This window comes from Brachypodium distachyon, chromosome 3, assembly GCF_000005505.3.
Source record: "Brachypodium distachyon strain Bd21 chromosome 3, Brachypodium_distachyon_v3.0, whole genome shotgun sequence".
NCBI classification, from domain to species: Eukaryota; Viridiplantae; Streptophyta; class Magnoliopsida; order Poales; family Poaceae; genus Brachypodium; species Brachypodium distachyon.
In genome coordinates this window covers 42,703,086-42,726,791 of record NC_016133.3, presented here as the reverse complement: position 1 = coordinate 42,726,791, position 23,706 = coordinate 42,703,086, and the positions used below count along the sequence as shown (strand labels likewise).

Genomic DNA, 23,706 nt, shown 5'->3' with positions numbered 1-23,706 from the left:
GGGTGGCCCGAACCTGGGTAAAACGATTGTGTGCATCCTCACGCTTGACATTGGCCTCGCCGGCGATCGCCGGAGCGATCCCCGACACCCTCTGCTGAACCTAAAAGGGGGTGCCGCGTACCCCCGGTGTCTACGCCCCGGGCTACGACACCTAAGTGCTATTGGAGCGCTCATGTACCTCGCGAATTGTACACGGCCGGACATTGCATTCGCCGTAAATTTGCTGGCTAGGTACAACTCTGAACCTACCAAAAGTCATTGGAAAGGTGTTAAGGATGTCTTTCGGTACCTGCAAAGGACCAAAGATCTTGAGCTAATTTATAGAAGGAATCAAGACCTATCTTTGATAGGCTATGCCGATGCTGGGTATTTGTCGGATCCGCATACATCCAAGTCTCAGACTAGATATGTTTTTCTATGTGGTGGAACTGTTGTTTCATGGAAATCGTCAAAGCAAAGTCTTGTATCGACTTTGACGAACCACTCGGAAATCATAGCACTATATGAAGCATCACGTGAGTGTGTATGACTTCGACGGATGGTTCGCCACATTCAGGAGACCTGTGGGCTGAACACCGCCCAGACCCCCACCATTATCTATGAAGATAATGTAGCTTGTGTTGCACAAGTACAAACGGGCTATGTGAAGAGTAATCTCACCAAGCATATAAATGCTAAGTTTTTCTATGCACATGAGTTACAAAAGATGAACGAGGTAAAGGTCTTGCATACTAAGTGGTGTGAAAATCTTGCTCATTTGTTCACCAAGTCACTACCGGCATCCACCTTTGAAAGGTGTGTGCGTGGAATCAGTACGTTGAGACTTAGGGAAATGCAAGGTTTAGGGGGAGATACTTCACATACTCATCGATAAATCTTGATCACGGCGATCAAGTACTCATCTTGGAGATTGAGTAGGTTGTACTCTTTTTCTCTCAGCGAGTTTTCTTGTGTTTCTCGCATGAGTTTTTTAACGAGGCAATCTGTGCAACATAGCAACGTATCCTATGCGTTCTTTCTCCATGTGTTTTTCCCACTGGGTTTTTTCAGAGTTTTTGAGGCATATGGTATACGGGTATCGGCCCAAGGGGGAGTGTTGGGGAACCGATCGTTGGGGTGGGAGGGCCACCGAAGCGTGCGCCCCCTTCCACCCCCTGCGGAATCGTTCCCCCACTAACGTTAAGTTTTGGGCCTTCTCCCTTTGACCCAGTTGGGACATCTAGTCTATATAAAGGAGAGGAGGCTACTCCTTGTACGTAATGTTGAGATCAGAAATTAATAAAGAGCTCATGTTCCTCTCTACTTCCTGATATTCATCTAGTTTACTGTACTTCGTGATTGTGTGTGGTCGATTTATTCGACTACGATTTTGGTGTGCAACTCCGGTACGGGCCAGCCGTCAGGAGTTGCACAACGGATTGAACCCATCGGCAAGAAGAACATATATATCTTGCCCATGACAAAGTTTTTAGATGAAAGGAAAAAGGTTATGGGACCAGAGGGTTCGACAATAATGCATCAGAGAGATTTAGTACTTGTCTAACCTATACCTACCTACCCATCCCTACCAATGATTCAGCCACGGCGGAAGCTGTTTTGGCTGGCATGGCCTCCAATGATTCAATCACGACACCACCATTGCTATTGCATTTGCGTTGCTCCCTTCTACGGATGGACGGAGCCAATCAGCTCATATGCCACATGCTGGTTACAACGTGTCGCCAGTGAGCATACACCCAGCAATGGGCCCTCTCGTCCATCCCACTCTTAATTTTATCAAATTAAAACATCTCATTATATCTATAAAATGTACATACTCCGATTCATAAAAGGTGTCGTCCATTTAATACAAAATCTGTACTAACTTAGTACTTACTCAGTTTCATAATTCTTGTCAAATAGTACATGTATCTAGACGCTTTTAATGAATAGATGCATCCATTTTTTAACAAATTTGAAATAGGATGAACGGAGGGAGTACAATATGACACTGTTTATGTATCGAGTATAAAAATGAACAGATTGAGAAGTTTTTATTTTTGGAAAACGGATGATTTTTTTTGATCGGAAAACGGATGAAATTAGTTGGGAAGAAGAAGACCAGAGGCTCCAAAGGGCCAACCGTGGCGAAAAAAACAGATAATTTACGCGCAAATTAAGGCGGAGACTGCAGTTGGCCAAAGGCTGCGCACGCAGGTCATCAACGGCCCGGAGCAAAGAATCCCCGCTTTCCCAGCCACGTGGGTCCGCTTTCCACTCGTGACGAATCTTGGACGGTTTTGTTTACCATCCTATACTTCCCTCTTATCCACATCTCTGTCCGTCCGTTCCCCAACGGACGGCCGTAGATCTCGCCCGGGTTAAAAGCAAAAGGCACAGCGCTCGCACCAAACCGCGCGGAAAGTCGGAAACCACCTCTCCCTTATCCCGGCCGCGTTTAACGCGCCACCGTAGATCGTCGCTGACGCGCGGGGCCCGGGAGGACGTGGTGGGGCCCAGAGACAGCGTGGCCCTCTGGCGGAAATAATAACAACGCACATAAACAAAGGCGAGAGCGCGACCAGTAGTAGAAGTCACGCGAGACTCACGGCACTAGTCACTCCTCCGCCCGCCGCCGCCGCCATTGTCGAGAGAGAGAGAGCCCGAGCGAGGGAGCGAGCGCACGCACGGGGACCGAGGAGAGAGACTGACTGACTGTACCATGGAGAGCGGCGGCGCTTCTTTCGGTGAGCCTTCCCTTCCTACCTGCTCCGTCTCGTGTCGAACATTGTGCCCTTCCTTGCTCTTTCCGGCTTTGTTTTGTGAGTAACCGGGCATGGCGGTTTGGTGTGTGTGCAGGAGGGGGAGGGGGAGGAGACGGCGGCGGGCACCTGTGCCACCTCTGCGGGTACAAGTACGCCAGCGCGCACCCCAGCGCAAAGCAGCGCCGCGCGCACCGTAAGAACTGCGGCAAGCCGCCGTCCGCCACCGCCGCCGCGGGGGCGGAGGAGGAGGGCGCCGACGGCAGGAAGTCGCTGCTGCTGCCAGGTACTCCTGCCTCGCTCTGGTCTCCGGTGGGTTTGCTGCTTCTGTGTGTGTTAGTTATTTTTGCTTGATGCGGTTCGCGTGCGTGCGTGCCTAGGTGAGCGCGATGGGGAAAGAGGCGGAGAGGGAAGCGCTTCCGGTGGCGGCGGTCTCCCCGGATCTGCGCAGGATGGTGGCAATGTGCTCCAGGACGAGGACAATGGAGGTTAGTTTCCGTTCCTTCCTCCTCTGAATACTTCCTCTCTGTGTTTATTTCGTGAAGGGAATCTAGGGTGAAATGATTCCGGTGTGGTGATTTGTCAGTTGAAAAAATTGCTAGTACTACTTATTTCTCAATTGGTCTTTACAGAGTAGAACTTTCATGATTCAGTGGGACTGTACTGATGTTCCAGGCTGGAATGAACCCATGATGGATTAATGGTTCCTGTCTTCTTGGTTAGCGTATTAATCTGTAGATTGTGTGCGTACTTTCTTTTTATTTTCGGGGTTAGTATAATAATATTCCTTGGGGCAGTAATGATTTGGAACTCCCGAAACTGTACGTACATGCCAAGTTTGGTAGAATAATGCTGCTCGGTAGTAAATTAGTGAGGCCGGCAGCTTGCTGCTTAATACTGGCATCTTGTGAAATTGTCTCCATCCTCTGCTGGCAGCATAACATCCCTGCCAGAAAGTCCAAGGCTATTTAACTACTCATGTGCTATATGTGTACACTTACTTTCTTCACTGTTATTCTCACCACTGCTGTACTTTTTTTTATGCAATGCAACTATTATGCTGTGTATAATTCATTCCGTGGATGCCTTTTGCAGACCACTCTTCTCCTAATGGTGCTGGAGCTCAAGTTAGCATTGATAAGTCCATTGAAGATTGCCTCATCAGTTGCAATGATATCCCTTCTGAGGTTGCTCCCAAGGCTAATGGAACTGAGCTTCAAACTGAAGTGGCCAGGCAGTTATCTGAAAATGCACTACATCTTGAAGATTTTCGTCCATCTCAACCTGACGTTAGTGGTGATCAGCAGCAGGATGCTTTTGCTTCTCATCCTCCATCGGAACCTGAAGATGGTGCTTTGGAAATCTCTGCAGATGAAATAAGCAAGCCATGTGTCACAGTCCTGACATCAAATGCTGCTTCAGATGACATTTCTGCACAAACAAATGCTATAGTTAGTTGTCCTGATGATACTGGCATTACTGAAAAAGATTTTGTGATTGACACCATTGGCAGAGACAAAACTAGTGAGGACTTGCTGGTAAAAGACAGTGAGATCAATTCATTGTATCAGGATAAGCCGCAGATCAAAATTGTCGAGGGGCAGAGTGCTACTGCACCAGAGGAAGATTTATGTGTCAGTAATGTGAGTGTGGTTTCTCAAAAAGAAATCCCCAGTGAAGAGACTGAATCCAAGGAGGAAAGCGGGTTTATCACAACTAACTCAATTGAGCCCTCTACTGATAAGCATGTTCACACGGATGATACCAGTGGTGATGATTTACTTGAACTTGCTGCTGGTGGTTCTCATTTGGAGGAAGGAGATGTTGTCAAAACCCAGCAGCAAACTGATTCCACACTGGTGGTAGCAGATCAGCTGTCAAACTCCAAAAAGACGGACCTTGAAGGACAGCGTTATCCTGATGCAGGTGAGACTTTGAGTTTTGTGCCGACGCTCTTGTATACTGCATTTTTCATTGTTGTTTGGTTCCAAAAGTTATGGTAGGTGGTAAAGTGTAGTTTTGGTTAGTTGAGCTGTCATGGTTTATCTTTGTGCATTATGTTCCACTGATCGGCATATATTAAAATGAGATAGCATAATGATTCGGATCACGTATTAACATAACTAGTCACGGTCTTAGGAACAAGCTCATAAATATCTCCCAGTTATTATTTGTTTGATCATTTTTGTTTATGAACTGAAATTCCATGAACATTCTGCAGATGAGGTCATCCAAGCTGTGTCAAGTGCAATAGGACCTGATGTAGATGCTGGGGTCATATCGGCGGGTAGTGCTGCTGATCTTACAAAGAAAGACCCCACTGAATCTGAAATTGACCTAGTAGAACTTAGCTCATACCCTACTTCTCATGTGATCAATGTGATAAGCAGCAAACATGGTGTTGAAGATGCACAGGATAATGACATGAGTGCAGACCTTACTTCCCATGAGAGACCTGTGGAGCACAGCATTGACATTGACGAAGCCACTTCTCATGGGGCTAATGCAGTGTGCAGTACAGGTAATTTTGAAGGAATTAAGCAGATTGAAGAAATTACTGCAGAAGATGGTCTTGGAAAGATCAGCGTACCGCAGGGTACAATTAGTGTTGAAGAAAAGGAACTTATTGAAGAGGTTACACCGGATCCTGCTTCTGTCAAGACTGATGTGATAAGCAGCAGAGACATTGTTGAAGAAAGGGAGGAGGGTGAGGTCTATGTGGGAACTGCTCACGAGGTAAACATGGCGAATATCCCAGGTAATGTTGAATTAGATAAGCACAGTGAAGAAACTTCCAAAGATCCTACTGCTTGTGAAACCAATATGACAAGCATCACAGACAATGTCGAAGAAAAGAAGCAAAAAGAAGAAATTACCAACACAGATCATACTCTTCATGCTTTTAATGTGATCTGCAGTCCCGACAATGAAGTCAAGAAGAAGAATGAAGACATGACTGAGGGCCCCAGTTCTCACGAAAATGCTCTGGTGGATGGCACAGATAATGCTAAAGAGAAGGATGAAGAGGCCATGTCAGACCCAACCCCTTACAAGGTTGATGTGGTAAGCACTGTTGATGTTGCTGAAGAAAAGAAGCTGAAAGAAGAGGTTGTTGCAGAACCTACCCATGAGATCAATGTGAATGATGTCATAGAAAAGAGTGAGGAACCTACTGTGTCTCTCAAGATCGATGCCGGAAGTAATGCAGATCCTATCCTTGCGGCAGACACTAGTTCTCATCAGAGCAATATACCACAGGTCACAGATAATACCGAGGAAAAGAATCAGAACGAAGACGTTGCTGCTGACCCAACATCTGATAAAATCCCAGAAGCACAAAGCATAGGTGGCGTTGAAGAACAGAAGCAGAAGGAAGATCAAAATGAAGAGATCACAGACAAGGAAATGACGATAAATTCTGATAAGAGCCATGTCTCCCTGAAGTCCCTCCTCTCCGAGAAAGGCATGGAGGTCAAAGAAAAGAAGGCCAGCACCAAGGACCGAGTGCTTTCATTCAGGCGCAAATCGTCGAAGGACAACCCATCGCCAGCGAAGGCAGGCTCTGAGCAGCAAGACTGGAACTCCCCCGCCAGGTTGCCAGCAGAGAAATCGCCAAAGGGGAAGAAGCAGCAGTGGATGCCGTTTATCTGCTGCCACTCCATGAACTGATCCTGTGGAGGGTCGACATCGCATTAGTCTTTGGTTTGTTGGTGTGATTTAGGCTTGCCCAATGTTTGTAAATGGCCATTCCGGGTTTTTTTCTGTCTTATGGCCGCATTGGTGTCCAGACTTCAGATGTTCTTCCCACCAGTGCGATTTTGATGTCCTTAATTACGTCCTGTTTGGAATAGCTCTTGGTTTGCCCTGTACTTCTTTAAAATTTACAAACTCTAGTTTCTACCAATCTATATAGATTATCATACCTTATTGTAAGGCTGTTCTGTGCACGTTGGTATCGATTATCAAAGTCCTAGCATGTTTTAAAACTGTTTGATTAGTTGTTGCTGATTTAGTACAAAGTTGTATAACCTGCATTAGAACGTTTGCAACCTTACCCTAGCGGACAGAAAATAGGAAAGATTATCCACCCATGTTTTTGGAAATACCACTTCCAGCTTTGATGTGTTCAGCAGACACAAGCAACGATGCAGTCCCGGATAACACATCACACGATGTACGCCTCGGAGCACACAGCAAGACCATAAATTTCATGAACCGGTAGATGCCAACTATGGAAGGTTAAACATGCAATGTTCTTAACAAGAAATTTATCGCCTGCCAATCTCAAAACTAAAGATTCTCATTAGTTCTAATAACTCCCAAGCGTCCAGTGTGCACACTAAGATTCGAGCCAACAAGCCGAGTCCTTTAAGAAGCATGGCTTCTATCCTTGCGTCGATCATGCTCCAGTTCCAGCTTTCTGTTGGTCAAATCGACAATTGAATTAGATCTGTTGGATCGACGCGAAACTAGAAAATTGCTTCTAAACAACGGAAGGAGCATAGGAGATGCTTACGCCTTCTACCGAAGGCTTGGTCATCTTGGCAAACATGTTGCTGTAGAACTTGGCATCCTTCTTGTTGATCTCCTTGATCTTTTCCTTCAGATTCTTGTATGTCAATTTCACATCCCTGACAGTAGCAGCAGATATTGTCAAGATGAAAGTGAAGCCAGTGTAACATTCTCAATATCAATAATAACTTGCCTGTTATCAGGTTCGATTTCCAGTGCCTTCTTTATGTCGGTCTCTGCTAACTCCAGATCCGCAAGTTGAGTGTAGGCTTGGGCCCTTCTGTATAAAGCCTTGACATTTTGGCTGTCTAGTTCCAGAACCTGTCAGCACACCGCCATGTGTCACCTTCATTTTCTTACAAAATATACCTAACGTATCTTTGAAGGAAATGGAGATGCAGGTACCTTGGTGCAAAGCTTCTCAGCTTGCTTATAATCTTTCAGCTTCAACTTGCAGGCAGCATTGTTCAAGTTGCAGGTGATCTTCAGTTGCTTGGATTGCTTCTTTTCATCTTCACTAAATGAAGTATCATACTCGATGAGCTTTGCAGCCTGGAAAAAAACAAGCATACCACAATGAAAGCCTAGTCATATATATTTACAGTTGTAAAACAAATGAAAGATGTCACACCTTCTCATAACGCTTAGAAGCTCTGGCATATTTGCTCAATTTGAACAACGCATTCCCCTCCTCTTTCTTAGTTCCAGCAGCCTCAATCTTCTCCGCATTGTTCAAGTCCCATGACTCCTTATCCTATATGCATCAAGAAGAAAAATTAAAATTTCAGACTGCATTCAGAATATTTTATCAGAGAAGGGTGCACATAATATTTCTAATAGAAGCACACCTTCACAAATGATACAAGCTCCACTTCATAAATCACAGTGCTATTAGGAGGGACTATAGCAAGATCCTGTTTTGACTCCGTTGAACCATACGCATGTTCAGGAGGAATTGTGACAAGAGCAACCTCCCCCTTCTTCATGTTCAGCACAGCAAGCTCAAGACCACCAATAACCTCCTCTGGAAACACAGTAACCAAAAGGGGCATATTATTCTGCAGTCCGGTTCGATACATTCCTTATTTCAACATAAACACACGGAATGCTAAGTGAAAAGGTACCTTCATCGGTCTTAAATTCAAATGGCTCCTGTTCATCTTGCCCTTTCTTCAAGAATACTGTGCCATCTTGAAGTTTTCCAGTTATCTTGACTGTCCACGGAAGAATATAATTTTGTTATTATAGGTCATCACAGGAAAACTAGTTCATATTCAAATTACAGTGACCTGAAGCGGTCCATACATGTACAACAATAGTCATGATTTAACATACCTTTAACAACTGCACCCTCATTAGGACGTTCATACCCTTCACCCTCCTTGATAACTTTTTTTAGGATTTTCTTGTCTTCCCCTATTTCTGTGACAGTCTTCCATGAAACCAACTCAAGGTCGATAAGAAGACTGGCATTTGGTGGTATGCCACCTTCCTGACCAGTCGCTGGTCTACCCATTTCACCAAATCCATCTGCAATTGCAAAGTTCAAGGATCAGCCAAGGGAAAGAAAAAGAGCCATGCAGAAGAGGGATTAAGTCAAATAAGCTTACATTGTGGCTTGACCGTAAGGAGCACCTTCTCTGCTTTTTTCATGGTCTTGACAGCTTTGGCCAGTGCAGGACAGAGGTACCCTGAAATCAGATTTATATTTGTTAGCAAGCAGTGGACTAAGCTCACAACACTCTCAACAGCAAACGTGCAGGAGAGAGAGAGAGAGAGAGTTCATCACCATCTTTAACAGTAAATTCAACCCCCTCAGACTTTGACACAACAGTACCATCCTCAAGCCGAGCCTCATATTTCACTACAACAACAGAAGAAGTCATTACACAAGTAAAAAGGGAAATTCAGTACAATATGAAGCTGTTTCAATTTGAAAAGATTACCAAATACTTCATCAGGATCCTTTGGGTTCTCCCATTTCTCTCCCTCCTTCAATATCTTCTTGAAGATACCACCATCTTTGCAGATGTCCCTGACACTGGTCCAAGAAAGCAGTTCAACATCGAACTGCAGAGTAGCATTGGCCGGAATAGTTGGGGGTGAACCAGTTTCACCATAAGCCAATTCAGGAGGAATGGTGAAAAGGGCATTTTCCCCTTTCTTCATGGTCTTGATGCCTTGATCCCAACCCTTTATCACTTGACCTGGACATGAGTTGACAATGAAGTAGTAAATGAGCATTGAACAGACACTATATGCACAAGCCTAACATCCTGGAACATAAGATGGACATGAGTTGACAATGAAGTAGTAAATGAGCATTGAAACAGACACTAGATGCACAATCCTAACATCCTGGAACATAAGAACAAATTTGTCAATCTCTTCAAATTGTCAAATGACAGGCATGACTAAACTAGGAAAAAAGAAAGGTTCCTCCTTGTTGGCACCAACTCAATCAGCATCAAAGCTGAATGAATACTCGTCGATCATTATTTTCTTCCATGGATGGTAAAGACACGCGCGCAACATCAAGGCATCAAGCTAACATGCTTATGGAAAGTGGTAGAACTGAACTCCTCATGGTCAGACACAATCAAGGGTATCATTTCCCAGTGGTAACAAACCAATTACTACAAATCGCAGAACCCAGAGGTATGTACTAGAACTACCAACAGTATGAAATGATTCATTTCATATAACTATTTAATTTTGAGAATAAGACAAGGCATAGAAGATTGAGGGAACAACAAAACTTGAGAACAGAATATTAATGGGATTTATGGTCCAAAATGATAGGTTCCTACCTTAGATGCATGCATAGAAGCTGGAATTTAGCAAAACTAAACATGTGCCAAAAGTGGTCGATCACATCATTTATGAGCAATTGTACGCAAAATGTGAATTAAATCATAAACATGAGACGAGAAAGAAGTGCACCTTGTCCCAGCTTGAACTTGAAGGTGTCCGCACGATCACGGCTCGAGTCAAACTTCTTTCCATCAAGGAGGGTGCCCGTGTAATGCACTGAAATATCAACACAGAGGTACATCAGCCAAAATATTCTTATCTATATTCTTCCCTGACAGGATGAAGCAGTCTATACATTATATGCTCTAATATGGGACTACAATCACATTTCAAGAAGCTTTCGTTACCTTATTATTACAGTATCAAAATGTGGTAGAGATACCAACCGTGAACTATGCTTGAAAACGTCAAGGACTAATAAACTAGCCTAATGCCGTAGAAACTATTCAAACTTCACAGATGACATCACGAGACAAGATATCTACGAATTTCTTCTAGTTTCACCCCTAATCCCACGACAAACCATCTTAATTCCAAAGCGGTGGGCTTACTTGGCCACATCAAAACTTAAATCAGCCCAACATCGCAGAAATGATTCAAAAATCTACCGATAACAGCACGAGACAAGGTTTATCTACAATTTCCGACCCGATTCCACCCCTATCTCCGTATCTCAAAACAAAACCATCTTAATCCCAGAGCAGCGCATGGACAGGATCAAACATGAACAAATAGCACGGCATCATCTGCTTGCGATTTGAGAAGAAGCTGTGACAATAGATATCCAGCAGTAGTAGTGCGGATGGATACCTTCGACCTCGTCGCCGACCTCGGGGGTCTCCCAGCCCTCGCCCTCCTTAAGCAGCTTCTTCTTGAGCCCCTGCTTCCCGACCTCCTTCTCCTCGCCCACCTTCAACACCGGCCCGTCGCCGCCGGCGAAGTCGCCCATCATGTCGTCCCCCATCATCATGTCGTCGCCCGCGGGGATTTGGAACTCCTCGTCCATCATGTCCATGGCGGGGTGAGATCTGCGGAGAGTCCGCGCCGCGCCGCGCTCACTAGGGTTTGGGCTTTGGAAGATTCGAGAGAGAAAGAGAGAGCACGAGGAGGTGATGATGAGGGGATGGCCGGACGGGAGATGCGAGGGTTTAAAGAAGGGAACCAAATCGGGCTTCTAGAGTGTTCCGAGGAAAATTAAAAATGGAAAGTCTATGACCCCATATGCTTCTAGGGCAAGATGGCACCCGTCGGATTTGAGTACGAAAACATCATAAATTTTCATCTGTCAAATCTAAAAAAAAGTTCATACCCGTCACCCGAAAGGTTGAACAGGCACTTGCATGTGAGAATAACCATATTTGCCGCGAAAACGGAATTGAATTGCGTCGAGAGGCGAAAGGCAGCATCCGACAATGAGGGTCAGATTAAGGCTCAGTGTAGGCATGATATACTCGTCTTTGTGACGGTGGTCGCCCCACAGGTCTGGCGATAGGCTTGCCATCGACATAAGCTATTGCTTCGTGTCCTAGCGCCTATGGTAGTTGTCATCCTAGGGTCAATGGCGTGTGTCCACATGTGGGGGCAAGTAACTCTTGGACCACGACCAAGCTAAAGGTGGCCAGAGGGTAGGGGAAGGTGGCGAGAACGGCAGGATGGTGGAGGGCAGGAACGGCTTGAGGCGGGAACCCGGGAGGCGGCAAACAATGCGATCCGTTAGGGGAGGGAGAGGGAAATGAGACTTGAACTGGAGGCGAGGGGGGGGGGGTGAGGAAAATAAGGCGGGAACCCTAGAGGCGGCAAACAGTGCGATTCGTTAGGGGATTGAATTGGGAGGGGTCAAAACGGGACGGGAAAAACATGTTAGATTTTTACAAGACGGGGAAAAACATGACAGATGTATGTACGGATACATGGGTATGTGTTGTACATTACAATGCTCACACCGCTCTACCAGATGGGTATAAAATTTTCTATTTGCGTATCCATGAGTAAAAAGTAAAAATTTGTACCAAATCCCTCATCTTAATATAGTAAAAACCTGTCGGGCATGAGAATAATGGGTGCCTAATGCCATCTCGAGTCGTAGATGCGGGTAAGCCGTTGATTGCGAACCGCACACTTCTAGCTCAAAATTTGCATAAGAGATTTGAGAATTGAACCAGAGGTGGACCTTTCGCTGGATCTCTTTTGCAACCCTAGAAGGAAGTAGTTTTGGCATCATGCATGTACGGGTGTGTCATGTATTTAGGTTGATTTCATAAATCTATCATGCACCCTACCGCACCTCTTAACTCTACAGAGACAGGATTTCATTGAAAACGTATCACGTATGTGTTTAAAACTGACGGCCAGAATTAAAATGGTCACTTGGCAAATCATACATCCTGGACGCACAAACACAAATATTGTAGAGAAGTCACCTAGATGAAATTGAAATTGATGAATATGGCACGGACTATCTTCGGCGATAAGAGCACAACAGCCAATCACTGCATACCTAGCTTTGCATACCTAGCTTCGATCACGATACTCGCATATACACAGATCACGTGCTTGCCATATCTAAAAGAGTAAAGTCTATTTTAAACGCTGAGTTTGTAAAGGGTCTATAAGTTGAACCCTGATCTTTAAATCTCTAAAATTAGCACCCCGACCTTGTTAATCCCGGTCAATCCTAAACCTATAGTCATTTCCCGTTGTTTGGCACGTTGGGAGAAGGACAATCCCGACCAGGATTAGCTGTTGTCCCTTTACCCTCAATGACATCCTGACCCACGTGTAAGATTCATCTCTAACCTCCATTCCCGAACACACTCTCTTTCTTTCTCAAGTCTGTTTCTCCCTCGTTTCTCCCTGCTCGGTGGAAGACAATAATTTCAGAAATTTTGATCTCACCGGAACTACACAAGGGAAGTTAGCCGGGTTAGCACTTAGCAGAAGTAGACAAGAGGATCTCAATAAACAAAACAAGGAGGAGAGACAAAGCCTGATTAGCAATCTTCCGTATGTGCACCTGGACTTGGCATTACACCAAACACCTTGTATGCATCGCTTGGCACTCCACTGATGCTCTCAAGCAACAACACGCGAAGAAGCAGCAGTTCGCTCCCTCTCCCCCTGCGTCCATGCCGTTGGCGGTGACCTCGCCGAGCACGGGCGCGTCCAGGCTGGTGGCGGCCAGCTCGGGTAGATCGAGCACCTTGACGGCCACGACCGTGCCGCCGGCGAGGGAGTGCGCGCAGTGGCGAAGTTAGAGAATTAGGCAATTGGCTTCGATCCCTTTAAGTATGTGTAATTTTTCACTAAATAAGCAAAACAAAGACTAAATTAGTGAAAGAATTAGCTTTTTCATTGGGTTCATTTGGCTTTATAGCAGCTCCGCCACTGTGCGCGTGGTAGACCTTGGCGAAGACTACCTGGTGGGCGTTCTCACTTTAAGAGAGAGGTAATGGCAAATATTAGGATGGAAAAAGGATAGAGATGAATCTTACATGTGGGTCCGGGGTGTCATTCAGAGTAGCAATGGAGAACATCTAGTCCCCGTCCGGATCAACCTTTTCCCGGTGCGCCAAACGACTATAAAGTTAGGATTGACCGGGATTAACAAAGTCGCTAATTTCAGGGATTCAAAGATCAGGGTTCAACTTAGACAACCTTCACAAACTCAGGGTTTAAAATAGACTTTACTCTATCTAAAATGCAAATGTCGAAGTGAAGAACTACAGTATTAGCATTAGTGTTCTCAGGACAGATTGGCAGTGTAACGAAAGCAAAACACGAAAGCAAAACAGTGTAAAAACAGGTGGAGAGATAAATGTGATCTTGAGGTTTGCCTGTCCCTCTTGAGAACGAGCCTTTCCTTTGGACCGAATAAGTTCCTACACTATTTCCATTGCTGGAAGTTGAACAGGCTACCTCCACTTAATTACAGCATCTGCATCACGAATGCATTTTTACAAGACTCTTCAGCAGTGTCTTCTGTTGTAGCTGAGCACCTGCCTTCAAAGCACTCCCCCCTCTCCGTAGTCCTGCCTGAGTTGTTACAAGCAAATCATGGTCATTTAAAGCAAGCCCTGATTCTGAGTCTGGGGTTGCTAAGCAGAAGGCAGGAATCAGACACAATACAACCTCCCTCGCCCAAATCACAGGGAAGTTCCTCACATAAGTTGTTCAGGAGACACGGTGGTTCATTGTCAAGTTGCAAACGTCGAGCCACCACACACCCGGCTGGTTTGGTCGCGTGACATCAAGAACACACATTCATTCAGTTTTGATCCGTTCAGTTTCCTGTCAGAAGATCATATCCCTGTTCTCGCGATCTCACTGTAGCTTAGCTCAGAACACCATAAGACAATGGTAGCTGGACTATCCATCAAGGCACCAAGTGCATGAGAGTCCTAGTGTTCGATGCTCATGAAGGGTAAAGGTGAAGCTGAAACACTGCACAAACAAGAGGAGAAACCATAAATCAACAACTGGTAGCGATGCAAAAGCCTAGCAGCAGACTTCAGAATCATTTTAAAGGACGAGTAGGCCATTCTCACATGTACATCCTTAAAGAAGAGTATTGGTGCCGTGGTGCAAGAGATACATGAATAAATAGCAACATACCCAAGTACCCAACTATGTAGGAATTGACGCATGGTTGTTCATGATCAACAGAAGACTTCCATTGTGTATTGATTTGAATACTTGAACTGCTAAAATGTTTTGGTGTTGCTTTGTGAATGTTCACTACTTCACTGTACAAAACGGTGAAGCACTATCAATCTCAAATACTTGAAATCTTCTCTCAATATTAAAATTCATACTTTTCCCAAGAGCAGTGCTGTTCTTATGTGTAGAGGACAACACATGTACCTTAGCCGTACAAAGATAAATGACTTGCCTTCAAGTTTCAGCAAACATTGTCAGCAGGCAGCACTATTTCTAAACTGGTCCCTCAAATCATACCAGGTGACATGGCTCCCGGATTTATCCTATATGGATTTTCATGGAGCACAAAGTTGGTATTCAATTGAATAGGAAAGCACCTGTTCCACATGGTCGAAAACTGATATGACCACGGATATTTCAAGAAAACCAATATATACAACAACACAAATCACATATCAACCACTACTGAGCTTGTTAACTTTCATTGCACAACTGTGAGCATATTAGTTGAAGCTATTTGACGATCTTATTCACTGATTGTTCCTATCTCCCGTTTGACATTCCAAAGCAAATGAATCAATCAACAGGCATATCAGACACAGTCCTATAGCTTTGACTTATGGCAAGAAGGACAATTCGAAGACAACAAACCTACCTTCCTGAAAATCCAGCACTTGACCATCAAATTCGCAATGCAAACCGCACAAGAACACTGCATGTGCTTCCCGATTCATTCAATTTCCCTTTAGCGACATCTCAAGCTGCTCCATCCTCTGGGCTAGGTCATGTTTCCCAAGATGCCGTAGCCCATCAACTACAGCGTTGAATGTTGGCACCCGTGGCGCGAACCCAGCCTCGCTCATCTCAACAAGGTAGTTTGCAGCATCCAAGAATCGACCACCCCTCACACACATTTTGACAAGCATCACATAGACAGGCCGATTTGGTGGGTGCCCTTTGGACTTCATATCACCAAAAAATGCGAAAGCATCACCAAAGCGACCTGCCTTGCAGAGCGCCTTGACGATAGCTGCATAGAGACTCGGGAACGGCCGGTGGCCATCCTCAACAGCCGCATAGAACAACCGGAATGCCTCCTCAATCTGGCCAGCCTTGGCAACAGCCGGTAGCATCACTTTGTACGTTGAGATGTCCGGGCAGAGGCCACGGCTGGAAGCATCGGCGAGAAGACCCACGGCGAATTTCACATCACCAGCATCACAAAGCGCCTGGGCGAGCGAGTTGAATGTGGCCACGTCGGGGAGGACGCCCTCCTTGGTGAAACGGACGGCGAATGCCTTGGCCTCCTCCAGGCGCCCAGCTCGGACGAGCCCGTCGACGAGGAGGTCCCGGCCACGCACCGGCGGCCGGAACCCGCGGGAGGCCATGTCGTCGAGGAACGCCTGCGCCTCCCGGAGCTTCCCCGATGCGCACCAGGCGTCGACGAGGGTGCTGAACGTGGCGCGGTCGGGGGCCACGCCCTTCCGCGCCATGCGGCGGAGCAGCTTGTAGGCGCCGGCGAAGTTGCCGTTGGAGCAGAGCGCGTCGAGGAGCGCGTTGTAGACCTCGGTGGTCTGCGGGCACCCGAAATGGGGCAGGCGGTTGAAGACCTCGACGGCCTGCTCGGGGAGGCGGGAGTGGCCGTAGGACGAGATGACGGCTGAGAAGGTGGCCGGAGAGAGCGGGAGGCCGAGCGCGCGCATGTCGGAGGCCTGGGTCCAGAGGTGGGTGAAGAGGCGCGCGCGGGCGAGGGGAAGGAGAAGGGCGTCGAAGTGCTCCGCGGAAGGGGAGAAGTTGGGCTTGGCGCGGAGCCACGCGAGGAAGCGCGCGGCGTGGAGGGGTTCCGCCGGGGCGGCGGCTTTGATGACGCGGAGCGCGAGGTCCGGCGGGAATGGCGACGGGAGGCGGAGCCGGTTCAGGGTGCGCTCCAGGTAGAAGTCCCGGCGCACGATGGTGGAAAGGTGGTGAACCGCCGCGAAGTAGGCGTCCTTGGAGTTCGGGTGCTGCGGCGAATCAGCTGATGCGCCGGTCTCCGTGTAGTCGGGGAGCGTCGCGAGGCCGCGGCGGAGACGGAGGCCGAGCCGGTCGCTGAGACGGCGGAGAACGGCGGCGGGAGCGGAAGCCGCCATGACTCTCGCCTCGGCACAGCGATCCGAGAGCTTAGGGTGGAGCTGGGCTTAGCTAGCCCATGGAGCACATGCGCCATTGACTTCTACATAACGGGCTTATCCCAGTATTTCGAGCTGGCCCATTAGAGCCCACGTCTCTAGGGTTTGCTGAGGGTATAAAAAAGCGTGTTCTGCAATTCCAACCCCGCCGCCGCTCTTCGTCCTCCTCCTCTCTTCGCGTTAGGGTTAGGGTCATCCTCTGGAAGGTCGCAAGCAGCTCGCAGTTTCTTCCTCGTACTCCCGTTTGATTTGCCTTTCCTCCGTCTGATTCGAACCCTGTGCGTTGTTTTTGGGCGGCAGATCAGAGATGGCGGTGCCGCTGCTGACCACGAAGATCGTGAAGAAGCGGGTCAAGCAGTTCAAGAGGGCCCATAGCGACCGCTACATCGGCCTCAAGGTAGTAGCCTCTTCCTTGAGACATTTGTGCAGTGGAAATCTAGCTTCCTCATGTTTTGGTTGCTGCGTCGACTAGATCGTGATTATTATGCTTCGTCGTAGTATGTCAGTGTTTCGCTTGTCTTGGCCTTTCCCGTAGTATAATGATCTAATCTCTATCTGTTTGTAGTATCACCAACGGCCAACGATTAGTTGAATTATATCAAATATATAACTGTGGCATAGGCGCCGTTGCAGTGAAATGGATCATTGCTGTCATTGATTCGAGCAGATGGTGCATCAGTTGTTTACATGCATCGGTGTAGGAGTTTGTCGTGTCACATTTCGGATACGAACAAATTTGAGTAAGACTACTGAATTCTGCTGGCAGCATCGAACCCACCAGTTCAACTTGGTACATCAGTGAGAATTTGGTGGGGAGGTTGTAGCGAACTTCTAATTTAGCTGGTGTTCTCTCTCACCTTTTTGTTTTACCATTGCCGCTGCTGGAAGAAAGGAAATGATGGCTTAGTAAAAGGTCTGAGTAAGAAAACATTTTCTTTGGTGAACATTGGGTTGAAGGAAGAGGGCCCTAGCCCTTGCATAAGTATAGCACTGTGGCTGTCGCAACCTTTTCTACAGCAATTGCTTCATGTCATCATGAAGTGGGTCGGATAAAAAGGCGTGGGCTTCATTCCGAGTATGAATGCTTGCCTAGACTTCTCCCAACACTTAATTCCCAATGCAAGCTTAAGAAAACCATGTTTTCTGCATGATTAGTACCTTGTGGCTGATCCTTTCCACAAAAAGTACTTAATTCCCAATGTGAGCTTAAGAAGCCCAAAAATTGTGTGGTGGGTTACATTTTTTAGGGTGTTCAACTCTTTTTTTGTTCTATTAATGTTTGGCAGCAAGAACGATTTGTGTTGCTACGCTGAATGCATTACTGTATCCCCATTGTTTGTGTGGTGCGGAAACTGATCGTATAGCAAGGTATCTGCTCGTAGTGTTAAGTATTTTACATTGTTTTTGACTGGTATAAAATGATTCATGGTAGAATCCTGTAAGCAGCAGGGTGCTAGTTGCTCTTATATTTCAGAACTTGTAAACTTCCTGTGAAACTCGTCTCTCCTTCAGTAGTTTATATGTTATGAAACTGAACACTTATTTCAACCCCTGTTTGCAGACTAGCTGGCGCAGGCCGAAGGGTATTGACTCCCGTGTCAGGAGAAAGTTCAAGGGATGCACCTTGATGCCCAACATTGGTTATGGTTCTGACAAGAAAACAAGGCATTACCTGCCTAACAAGTTCAAGAAGTTTGTTGTCCACAATGTCTCTGAGCTGGAGTTGCTTATGATGCACAACAGGTAATTCATGTTACCAACTCATTATGATCATTAGCATCGAGAACACTATACTGAAGTTCATATTGTCTTCCGCTATTATGAATTATGCTGAAGCTGAAGTTCTCTGTTGCCCAATCTTATGTATCATGCTAATGGTCGGGGATTAACTTTGGTGTATACTTCACTTCTTCCAATCAGGACCTACTGTGCGGAGATCGCCCATAACGTATCTACAAAGAAGCGCAAGGACATTGTTGAGCGTGCCGCACAGCTTGACATCGTGGTCACCAACAAGCTTGCAAGGCTCCGCAGCCAGGAGGAAGAGTAGAGTGTCTGTCCTTTGGTACTATGTTTTGCTCTGGTTATTATGTAGGAAACTATTTGGCTGTTCTTCCTTGTGCTACTGTAATGGATGCCTATTGTGTCAACCTTTTTGCTATCAGCAGCGACTTTAATGCGTCAAATATTGTTTACATCAGCAATCTCGATCTCATTGTCATTCCCTCTAGCTGCATTCTCCTTTAGGTTCTGCTTTTACCAAATATTAATGACTCCCTCATATGGTGAGACGTGTGCATAATATGTGGGAATTTATCTTGGTGTGATATTTTCTTTCTGAGGTATTCCTGTGCGAATTGGACTGCCTTCTGCTTATTTTCTTCATTCCAAACATCATTTCTGCTCAGTTGTGTTGCTGTTTGAAAATTTGTTTGCGAAGCTGCATGTGATTGTAAACTGATCGTTGAACTCGATTTGAAAACTGAGATTGCCTAGACACTATCTCTTCTCAAATTTGTAATTTGGTGTTACGACCTGTAGGATATTTTCGTAGTCAGATCCGCGTAGTCTCTTTAGTTATCTTCACTTGAGATCTTTTCGTCACATAGACCAACAGAATATTAGCTCAAATTTTATCAGGGGTCCTACAACTTGATTTCCAGTATGAAAGAAAATGACCATTTGTGCTTCCCTTGGAAAAAGAAGACACGCCTTTGAATTCCATCATCCATGCTCGGAAGAGATTTCAGCTGCTTAACTAAAGGTCTCATTTCAAACGATTTTAGAGTCTGAAGTAGGGAATTGCCAAAGTTTCAACCTTTCCTACTCCGGATTTCACATTTCTTGGTGCCGTCATCTCAGCAATTTTCTGCACAAGTGAAATCGAATAAAGTATACATCAACCTTTCCTGCTCCTTCACTCGTTAAACACCCGAGACATTGTCCCCGAAAGCTAATCTTTTTTTCCTAAAGAAAACAATGTCCACCATAAAATCATGTTAGGTGCAGTAGACGCTTTTTATTGCTCGTTCCAGTTCCACGGCTGCTACAGCGTACACCTGTCGAGCTACAGCGTCACTCGTACAAAGCCATCTTACAGATGCTCTTCTTTTTTTCTGATATCCGTCTTTATATCTTTTCTGTTCAAAAGCCCCCAAATCCCCAATAGTGCAATAGATACTGTTTCTTCTCCCAGACTTCACCTCAAAGTTCCATGTAGATCGAGAGCACCTCAACTACTGTTTCTGCAACAGCAAAGTTGTGCATTGCTGATAGGTTTCTGGTGACTGGTGAGTAGGTCACCTTTTCTTCTTTGGAGATTGGAGAAGAACAACATGATGTGGCACAAGCTATGCGTTATTGTGCGGTTGTGCCTAACGTTGCAATCATCCTTCCAAACTTCATGAACTTTTAGATGATGTTTTGGACATACGATCTTCTAAAGGATATGCTTCTTTTCTGTTCGTGTATAGATGATGTTATAGACATGAGCATAATAAATGATTTGATGGTTACATTTTTTAAAAGTGGATTATCAAAAGAATAGTAAACATCATATTATGAAATTGAATCCAGCAACTGCCTAATGGGACCATTTTCAGCAAACAAGCCTAAACAGGTCATCACATCATACAAGAACATTTGAATAAGACAGATGTGATTATAACATCCAAAACCAGCCTAAATAAGTTATCGTGGATAGAAAATTATAACATCCAAAACCAACTTCATCTTTTCTGAATGGAGGCACACACAACTACACAAGAACAATTGAGTAAGACATATGTGATTAGAACCAGCAAACCTTGTTCTACAAGGACATGCAGTGGGGCACACACATTTACCATATCACATTGCAAAGATTACACAGCACCTAACAGTAACTTCCATCCATCTCATATGCTAATTAAGCTTTAGCACTGGTAGTACTACTTCTTTTCCCACCCTAGACACCGTCCTCTGAGCTTTTGCTATGCTAGGGTTCGAGGAGCCCTAGCTAGGAAAGGAAAGTTGACCTGTGAGGCCTCAGCAGCAATTCATCTTTCCTTGCCGCTCGGTCCGTACAGTGAAACAAAAGTCAAGAGAATCTACACATCACCGGCCGGCTATACGTAGCTACCACAGCCATGTTCTGTCACGGCCGTCCTAAAATTAAGCGTAGTAGTAGCACTTGTGCTATATCGTTATCACGCATTCATGTTGCTGCCTGCAGGGACTGGATTAATTAACGGCAAGATCGATCGAGCAACCAGCAAACACTCACACTTTTGACAGAAATCAAAGGTTATTTTTCCATAATTAACATGGTTTGTAGTAACAAGCTAGGCCGCTAGTGTTGATTTTCATGTAAGTAATTCTGATTCTAGCCGACGTGCCGACAAAGAAACCGGGAGTAAGTATAAGCAGAGAGACAGGTAGAGATCGAAATGGGCAGCAATGATTGAAGTGAGGAAGGGGAATATATGCTGGGGCAAGTAGTCCTTCCTCCCCTTCCAAATTCTATATGTGTTCAGACTTCAGATCCACCAAACTTTCAGATCCAACAACTACAATACAAACAAACGAACAAGCATACGCCGTTGAAAACAAACAAACACACCAGTCAGATCAGATAGCAAGCCGATTCGCCAGCTTGGCTCCACATGACATGGTGCCAGCGTGGCACTGTCGCGCGCCAAGTGTAACACACAAAGTCTGAGAGTAACAAAATCTTCCACTGTGTGAAAAGAAAAGGCCAAAAGAGCGCATTGCCTGAGGCTTCAAAGATATAACACTCCGGCATTGTAGTCGCTACATTGCGAGTACGAACTCTGGCGTTGCTACCGCTAGATTGCGACACTGAAATCGGTTTATTAAATGGAACAAAATAAATCGAGAAACCACCCATGGATGATTTCTCATATCATCCATGGTTTCCCCTTCCCGGCCCCTAATAAATGATTGAGCAGGGACAAGAAGAGAGAGGGAGCAAATTAATAACTTTGAGATCATTTGGCCAACTTTTTCCATGGTGTTCTTGATTAAACAAGTACAGGGGCCGGCGGCGTGTGGAAGGACGACAGCCAGTAAGATGCTCCCTCCCGCTCTAACCCGCTACATTTATCGCCGTTTTATTCCCGGGAGATCTGCTGGTTCGTACGCTCCGTTCGGTGATTAAGGGCGACTGGATCTCCATAATTAAGTCCAGTCCCTCAAGCGATTTATAAATCAGAAGCCGTGTAGTGTGAATTCAGTACTAGCTAATTTAGCTTGTCCTGGTTTCTTCCACGGCAGCAGCTGCCGGGAAATTAAGGGAGGCGCCCACAAGATCAATGGACAATGGAGTCTTTGGTCTGGGCTGTGCAATGGTATGTAAGTACTACTCCAGCTGGCAATGCGAGGCTGCAAGCTAAGATGGTTAGAATTTTGGGACATCCATTTGCGACGCGTTTCGACCTTGACGTGTGGTCATCTTCCGGGTCTGTTTTTGGAACGCAGGATTTGTATAGCACGTTTCAAGTAGAATTCGCCGAATTGTCGCATTAAGGACGGTGTTTGATCAACAGTTTTTTGACTGGCCATGGATGTATACCTTGTTGGTGAATTTGAATTGAGTGATTCAAATACCCCTTTCGATCCATAATAAGTGTCGGTGATTTAAGTATAAATTAACTCTCTGCTAAATACCGGACACTTTATTGTGGGAGTACTAGCTAGTGGTAGTATTTTCAAATGAGTACAGTATTACAAGAGCCGGCGAGCGGTTAAGCTTCGTGATGCATGTGACTGCCGCAGCGATCCCGATGCGGATTAGAATAAGATGATGGAGATTAGTTAAGAATAATAAACATGAGGTCCATCGTCTGATTGGAAAAATTGTTTGATTGGCTTCAGTTAACAACTAAGTTATTCTATCTGTCAGATTGCTTGTTTATTTGGTTCGTCCGTTGACAAAAAAGAATGTATATACAGACGATCGATGCCTTGAGGCACTAAATTATTCAATCGCACTTTTACAAACGAACAAAATATTCAATTCATGAACAGTACTGTTGCAGCTAATTAAAGTTGGTTTGAACGTACGCGGTGTTCTGACATACCATATATATATACGTTTTAGGGGGGAAAGATGCTCAGAAGCCACTTGAACACATTTTGTTTTTGTTTCGGTTGTGAAATGATCATAAGCAGAAGGGCATCTCCGAGGTACATGATGCACGGGACATCTTATAATTAACTACTAACTCTTAACCAAAAGAACTTGTTGTAATCTTAAGATCGAACTGCATTCTTTCACAACAATAGTGATAAAACTGTTGCCAATTAAATCTATGACAGCTCCTCTCAAAGAGGAAAAGGAAGTAAAACCCCCCAAAAAGGTGAGATATGTAATGCCATTGATGAGATTTTCTAGCTATAGAAGTAATCTCATCAACACCATCCTCAGCATGGATGCACTCCATGGATCGATCGTTTCAATAAACTCGCATTAAAAAGGAACCGGAAAAAGCCGACAGAAATGTTAGGCAGATCGAATTGATGAATCCATTTATATATCCACGAGGACATTGTAATCTCTCCTTTGTTAAAAAACAACATTGTAATCTCTCCACCACTGGATTTGTACGTGGGCCACCGGCGAAAGCTCTATCGATCTACAGGAAACATACATAAAATCGATCGATACATTGGTCTCTTTCTCCAATGCTATTTCCGGCTAAGCAATCTGGCACAAGTTTCTCCAAGAATCCCATCTATGCATGAGTGATCTCATCTCAGGGACAATGTGCCAAGCTAGCTAGTGCATTGTTGCTTACGAGTAGTGCCTACTGGCT

The 23,706-nt window shown here is 45.4% G+C and overlaps 4 protein-coding genes across 5 annotated transcripts; 2 read left to right on the top strand and 2 right to left on the bottom strand.

The window, feature by feature from the left end:
* The first annotated feature begins 2,555 nt into the window (after window positions 1-2,555).
* On the top strand, window positions 2,556-6,674 carry LOC100830221. The gene is made up of 5 exons (XM_014900792.2): window positions 2,556-2,726; window positions 2,839-3,027; window positions 3,122-3,229; window positions 3,837-4,667; window positions 4,963-6,674. The coding sequence occupies exons 1-5, from the start codon at window positions 2,702-2,704 to the stop codon at window positions 6,408-6,410; spliced, it is 2,601 nt and encodes an 866-aa protein (XP_014756278.1). The 5' UTR covers window positions 2,556-2,701; the 3' UTR covers window positions 6,411-6,674.
* A 254-nt stretch (window positions 6,675-6,928) lies between these two features.
* LOC100836575 (70 kDa peptidyl-prolyl isomerase) lies at window positions 6,929-11,208 on the bottom strand. The gene is made up of 13 exons (XM_003574750.4): window positions 10,878-11,208; window positions 10,197-10,283; window positions 9,200-9,460; window positions 9,043-9,117; window positions 8,864-8,944; window positions 8,589-8,783; window positions 8,378-8,467; window positions 8,102-8,277; window positions 7,885-8,007; window positions 7,659-7,805; window positions 7,447-7,574; window positions 7,258-7,372; window positions 6,929-7,161 (listed from the first exon to the last, which is right to left on the bottom strand). The coding sequence occupies exons 1-13, from the start codon at window positions 11,080-11,082 to the stop codon at window positions 7,141-7,143; spliced, it is 1,704 nt and encodes a 567-aa protein (XP_003574798.1). The 5' UTR covers window positions 11,083-11,208; the 3' UTR covers window positions 6,929-7,140.
* A 2,565-nt stretch (window positions 11,209-13,773) lies between these two features.
* LOC100837193 (pentatricopeptide repeat-containing protein At5g18390, mitochondrial) lies at window positions 13,774-16,942 on the bottom strand. Of its 2 annotated transcripts, XM_024462490.1 has the most exons (4): window positions 15,379-16,942; window positions 14,928-15,100; window positions 14,679-14,809; window positions 13,774-14,507 (listed from the first exon to the last, which is right to left on the bottom strand). In XM_024462490.1, exon 1 carries the CDS (start codon window positions 16,850-16,852, stop codon window positions 15,458-15,460), a length of 1,395 nt encoding a protein of 464 aa, XP_024318258.1. In that variant the 5' UTR covers window positions 16,853-16,942; the 3' UTR covers window positions 13,774-14,507; window positions 14,679-14,809; window positions 14,928-15,100; window positions 15,379-15,457. The 2 variants fall into 2 exon arrangements, with proteins under 2 accessions (XP_024318258.1, XP_010235329.1); XM_010237027.3 differs by lacking the exons at window positions 14,679-14,809; window positions 14,928-15,100.
* Window positions 16,943-16,961: 19 nt separating this feature from the next.
* LOC100838317 (60S ribosomal protein L32-1) lies at window positions 16,962-19,112 on the top strand. Its single transcript, XM_003574756.4, has 4 exons — window positions 16,962-17,097; window positions 17,192-17,288; window positions 18,453-18,634; window positions 18,812-19,112. Exons 2-4 carry the CDS (start codon window positions 17,199-17,201, stop codon window positions 18,939-18,941), a joined length of 402 nt encoding a protein of 133 aa, XP_003574804.1. The 5' UTR covers window positions 16,962-17,097; window positions 17,192-17,198; the 3' UTR covers window positions 18,942-19,112.
* Window positions 19,113-23,706: the final 4,594 nt, after the last annotated feature.

Bases quoted from the DNA above. Each gene is read 5' to 3' on its own strand.
- LOC100830221 (XM_014900792.2), top strand. From the start codon at position 2,702: ATGGAGAGCGGCGGCGCTTCTTTCG. The intron at 2,727-2,838 runs GTGAGCCTTCCC...GTGTGTGTGCAG, and splicing joins GAGCGGCGGCGCTTCTTTCG to GAGGGGGAGGGGGAGGAGAC. The intron at 3,230-3,836 runs GTTAGTTTCCGT...TGCCTTTTGCAG, and splicing joins CCAGGACGAGGACAATGGAG to ACCACTCTTCTCCTAATGGT.
- LOC100836575 (XM_003574750.4), bottom strand. From the start codon at position 11,082: ATGGACATGATGGACGAGGAGTTCCAAATCCCCGCGGGCGACGACATG. The intron at 8,945-9,042 runs GTGATGAACTCT...ATCTGATTTCAG, and splicing joins TGAATTTACTGTTAAAGATG to GGTACCTCTGTCCTGCACTG. The intron at 7,806-7,884 runs GTGTGACATCTT...GTTTTTTTCCAG, and splicing joins CTTCTAAGCGTTATGAGAAG to GCTGCAAAGCTCATCGAGTA.
- LOC100837193 (XM_024462490.1), bottom strand. From the start codon at position 16,852: ATGGCGGCTTCCGCTCCCGCCGCCGTTCTCCGCCGTCTCAGCGACCGG.
- LOC100838317 (XM_003574756.4), top strand. From the start codon at position 17,199: ATGGCGGTGCCGCTGCTGACCACGAAGATCGTGAAGAAGCGGGTCAAG. The intron at 17,289-18,452 runs GTAGTAGCCTCT...CCCTGTTTGCAG, and splicing joins ACCGCTACATCGGCCTCAAG to ACTAGCTGGCGCAGGCCGAA. The intron at 18,635-18,811 runs GTAATTCATGTT...TCTTCCAATCAG, and splicing joins TTGCTTATGATGCACAACAG to GACCTACTGTGCGGAGATCG.